We start from the raw sequence: 5,620 nt of genomic DNA, 5'->3' as shown, positions 1-5,620 counted from the left end.
TGATGGTAGTATTTTAAGATTTAGGGAACTCTCTATTATAAAGGGGCTGTACGCACCTAGAGTCTCATGTTACAGTTTACTCATCATGCTACATCTTCCATCTTTTACAATTTTTTTTATATTTAAACATAATTTTATCATAAGAATAACCGCATAGATTATTTGAATAACGCTTTAATAAATTCAAGGAAGAAAAACTTTATATTAGATGATGATTACAGTAACATGTAGTTAATAAATGCTCATTATCATTAGTCGTTTACAACATGTACTAATTATGATTAATACTGTAAATTTCTTCATTAGAAACAATCACTGTCTATTTACAAGTCTGTTACAGCACGTGGCTTCACCTTTCTGCCTGCGCGAGTGAAATAATTAGCATTATCCGGAGGATTCAAAACCACAGGCTGTTTATTGCTATCGGTACGCTCTGACCCTACGTCAATCATTTTGTCATTAACTGACATTTCAAGGCCAGAATTCAAAGCACCATGTGTCAATAAAGGTGATTCTTTAGATTTCAACAAATATTTACGATTTCTGCGATATTGTTGTCCGTTTTATGTTTCAACAATATAGGACCTATCGCTATGAAATTTTATTACAACAGTGGGACTCCAGGACTTGTCTAGACGTTGAATTCTAGCGGAATCTCCAACATTTAAGGGAGACAGAGGTTTAGCATTTTTATCATAGTAATGCTTAGATTTGACCTTGGATTCTGTGATTTTTTGTTTGACTACATCAGGGTGCGGTACCCGTGGAATAAGGTTTTCCCTTACAGTGGGAAGGATAGAACGAAGTTGTCGTGATTGGACTAACTGCGCTAGACTGAAATTTCCTATATCAGCGAGAGGAGTAGAACGATATTCTAAAAATCCTATTTTTGGATCAGAATTATCATCTTTTGCCTTTTTAAGTATACGTTTGGCAACTTTAACCATTGCCTCAGCCAAACCATTTGTTTGGTTATGATATGGACTACATTTTACATGTACAAAATCCCATGACTTTGAAAACTCCTTAAATTCTTGACTAGAAAAACATGGACCCCATCAGTGACTATTTTCTCACATATGCCCCAATGTGACATGATATCTTTCATGTGGGAAATAACAGTTGAACTTTTTATGTTCGAAAGTTCATGAACTATGGGATACCTAGAATCTGAGAACAAGTCACACCCTGCAATTTGAAACGGATAGTCTGGGATTTCAGAGCTGATTAGTGGCTCCTTCTGTTGCGATGACCTGTATTCCAGACAAATCTGACATTGATTTACCATTTCAATTATATCATTTGAAATTCCCGGCCAAAACATTATTGACCTTGCTCTACTGAGACATTTTTGCGCACCCAGATGACTGGAATGCAGCATCTTTAACATTTCAGATCTAAGTGACCTGGGCATAACGATTTTTTTCTCCTTTCATTATTAAACCATTAACCTCAGATAACTCATCCCTATAGTTCCAAAAGGCAGCAATTAACTGATGACAAGCCTTTTTGTACTTAGGCCAACCAAACTTTACTGTTTCTTGTAATGTACATAATTGTTCACATTTCCTACTAACTGATATATACAATTCAAAATTATTAATTCAAAATTGTTACATATGATAACGTGGAAGTTTATGTAGTACCGAGATACACATAATTTGATGACACTGCGACTGCACTAGCCTTTTCATTCTTTTTTTCTGACATTCTTTGCAAAATTTATTTTTTTATTATTTCCACTTAGGTGGCATTTTAATTATATCTTCCAAAATTCTGAATTGTCCTTCAGTCTTCGAGGTATTTATAACCATTTGTTGGAGTTTTTCAGAGATTGGTACCAACTTTTGCAGACAGTCATACCCTGAATTGTGTACATGTTTATAATTGAAGTTATTCATCGGAATGCAGGTACCTGACAGGACTTTTAAAAGAACATTTTTACGGAACATGTCTAAATACTATTGTTGTTGATGGTTTTCACACATTTTTATTCCTGTCAGTATGATATTAATCGAAAAAGTCGTGAAAATTTCCTTGAGAAAAATATTTGACGTCACCAAAATCATTACGTTTTACTCACCCTTTCTTTTATATTCAAATAGTAATAGCAAAATATCTTACGCGTTGACCCTATATTTTTATTGCATAAATATTTTCTTTCATGACTTCACTACATGTTTAAAAAATAATAGCAAAATTCACCGTGTTGATTTTCTGTTATTTCACAATCTTTATTGCGATATCGCGCGATATTTGCATCATATATGGACGTCAGAACGTGAGGGAAAATAACGTAGAATCGCAGAGTATTAAGCAAATGTTCAAGAAAGACATCATTACAAAGACATACATTTACTGAACATCATAAAATTAGAATGAAGGAAATCGGATGAAAATTAATAAGAACAGACCGGTTTATTGATAAAAAAGACGCAATTTCACCGTCACCGATAGAGGGCGCTTTGACGCTTTGACGCTTCTGCAAAAGTAAAGCTTACATATCTACATGTCTGTATACCAAAAATCATCAAGATCTGAGATGTTGTCAAATTTCGGTAGCTACCTTAACATCAGGAAATAAATCTTGTGAAGAAATAATAGAGTAAACATTGTGCAATATCTGCAGAGCGGTCGTCAGATAAATTGCTTCTTTACAAAACGAGTAGCAACCAAAATCTCAATGTGATCTACTTATTTCTTACATGTAGATCTGATTACCAGCGTTTATGTTTCGCTTTCATCGTGAGTCCGATTTACCGAGAAAGCTATTTTTAGCTTTGCAATCAAACCGTCCTTTACAGAAAGGCATATAATTTAGACGAAGCGTCAAAATATTGTTGTCCGTGAAAGTAAAACAAATTGTTAAATTGAATTAATTAAAACAAATAAACTGGAAAAATGGATTCATTTTTAATGAGCAAGATTGTTTTACAAGTTAACCTGCCGGCTAACGGGACAACGCAATGTGTGTTCTTGAAATCGTAAAAAAATGTACTGGTTATCCATTGGTTAAAATAAGAAACTGCATTGCTTTCAAAATTGTGCAAGCTTGCTAATAATTGGCTGTTTGATCACGCGAATGCGACAGTCTATTGATGATCGTCAGATCCTAAGGATCCAAAGTTGTAGCGTTATAAAGGAGCTGAATTTAATCAGATTTCCAAATTCTTTGCCTACCATTTGGGTTGAGATCGAACAACGGCTATGACAAACAATCTGTCTTTTATACATGTCTGACATTCGAGGTCGAACAACGGTTATGATAGATCATAAATAACAAACATTCAGTTTAAAATAAAACACATGGACAACATTAAGATTTCATTATGTTTGCATTGTCAAATACATATTTTCTCTTTGAAATATTAATGACGAGGTTTCATTAGAAATGAGTTAGTATGTTTATGTTAACAGATGAAATAGATTGTTAATTAACATACCCAGGTTATTGCCATCCACTATGAACAGAATATGTTCTCTTACTATTAGATAAAGTTTCCCTCATTAACAAAACATAACACAACCTTGTTATAAAAACATTTGTAATTTATCAATATGCATCTGTTGCCAAGACAATTAAGCGACTGCTTAAATTCAGATAAACCTTGTGAAATTCTTTGTGAAATAAGAATATATTTTGGATTTTAATAGAAATTACCCTCTGAAACATATGTAAAAGATGAAAACTTACATTCTGAACAACTCGAAATATATTTCTTAAATTCATTAACATTTCGTTAATATATTGAGCAAACAATTGTAGATATTGGATGCTTTTAAACGTTTCTTTGGAAGTATATATACAGTTTTTTTTATTTAACCCTAAAATATGAAAATACGAAAAAAATGTTCTGCAATGCTGAGGTAGTTGCACAATAACAAAACAAAAACAAAGAAATATAAACAAATAGTAGCGTTTTCAATTTTTTACACCAAATCAATGTGACCATAAATTGTGTTTGGTTTGTAGTATAGAGTATGGAACGCAGAATTTTATCTTAAAACATTAAAAAAAACAAAAACATTTAATTAATAAAAGCGTTTCTAATGTGTCGTCTTACAATTCTTTAACGAGGTTTCTTTGTAAAATCTTTTAATTATAAGTGAAATTCTTTTTGATTTATCAATATATTTGCACTATTTGCTAGAACTAAATTGTATTGTAGGTATTAATCTCGGATGAGCAGTAAGCATATAATTTAGTTTTGGGATTCAAAATCAGTTGCACGGATTGAATTCTTTCAATATGCTTAAACCATTATTATTGCTATACATAAAAATTAAAAAAGATCATTCATGAAGAGTGACAGTCAAAGGAACGTAGCCTGCAAAATATGTCAAATCAAAAAACGTCCAGTATAACTAAAAATTGATATCTATAAAGCACATAATTTCTTTCCATGGTGCTTGCTTTAAAATTCCCGTTACACGTTTTTGTCCATTTTATTCATTTCATTGTGTTTTTTACTCATGTCTGAATTAAATACTAAAAGACACTGCATAATTTTGCATTTTCTAAAAGTTATGGCATTCGTTTATATGTGATTGTCAGAAACAGAAATAATCCAGAAACCCCAAAGATTGCATCACACTATCTTATGAATGTAAACTGTTTTCATGTTCCTCCATTTACCGTTTTTATTTTTTTGTTATTACATTGTTAAAATGCATCCTAATAAGATTTATAAATGGAAATAATACACTATGATCTTTATAGCGCATCATATCAACGTTAAGTGTTATGAAAAAATTCAGTTCAGTGCATACAAGTTCTACTTAAAGTACAAACACTGTTCGATGTATCTCAAATTATAGGTTACTCATATATTCACATTAAATAATCGTGAAACTGTCATAGTAACAGATGAAACATTCTCTATTTCACCAGTAATTATACTTTATGATAATTTTATTATATAAATGATAGCTTGATCTTTACTTAATATCGGCGAAACATTTTAATTTTAATCGCAACAAAACTTGAATCTTAATTGCTGAAAATTTCTGGTACTTCTTGAACACGTTTAATACAAAATATCTTAAAGGTTCAGTGGCTACATTAAATTACAGTAAACACAACCCTTCAAAAACATAAGTTGAAGAAGGTGAAACAGTTTATCAATTTCAATTATGCAACAGATCTTGTAACACACATGCATGTCGTATATGTATATAGGAAACAAGGATATGCATGCCTTTTTACAAAACTAGTGTTTCTAACACCGTAAGTTTTTAAACATTTGTAATAGATTAATACGTAGTATCAAATTTAAGTCCGATTAGGTTAAACATATAAACATTAATTAGAGCGAAATTTACATTTTCCTACAGATGGAATGTGTGTCTTGCTAATTAGATGTAAAATGTTAACTCTATATCTTAATCAATATGTCATTTGAAGGTCTTTATAAATGATTAAAACATATACCCTCAAATAAGTGAGAAAAGTAAACTCTAACTAAATGCATTGATATGTTTTTTCTCTTTTGTGATGTAAACCTTTTACTGTTTATAACAAGTCGTATATAACAGTTACAAATAAACATATAGACAAAGTTAGAACTGTATAATATGATGTATAAAAGTTTGCATGATCTTAGAATGTGAAAACATTTTC

The 5,620-nt window shown here is 31.3% G+C and overlaps 1 protein-coding gene across 1 annotated transcript; it reads right to left on the bottom strand.

The window, feature by feature from the left end:
- Positions 1-563: 563 nt before the first annotated feature.
- On the bottom strand, positions 564-1,414 carry LOC132740507 (uncharacterized protein K02A2.6-like). Its single transcript, XM_060728422.1, has 2 exons — positions 1,164-1,414; positions 564-1,038 (listed from the first exon to the last, which is right to left on the bottom strand). Exons 1-2 carry the CDS (start codon positions 1,412-1,414, stop codon positions 564-566), a joined length of 726 nt encoding a protein of 241 aa, XP_060584405.1.
- Positions 1,415-5,620: the final 4,206 nt, after the last annotated feature.

The sequence above is a fragment of the Ruditapes philippinarum genome, unplaced genomic scaffold, assembly GCF_026571515.1.
Source record: "Ruditapes philippinarum isolate M1 unplaced genomic scaffold, ASM2657151v2 ctg2487_1_1_1_1, whole genome shotgun sequence".
Taxonomy (NCBI): Eukaryota; Metazoa; Mollusca; class Bivalvia; order Venerida; family Veneridae; genus Ruditapes; species Ruditapes philippinarum.
This window is presented reverse-complemented; position numbering and strand designations above follow the sequence as displayed.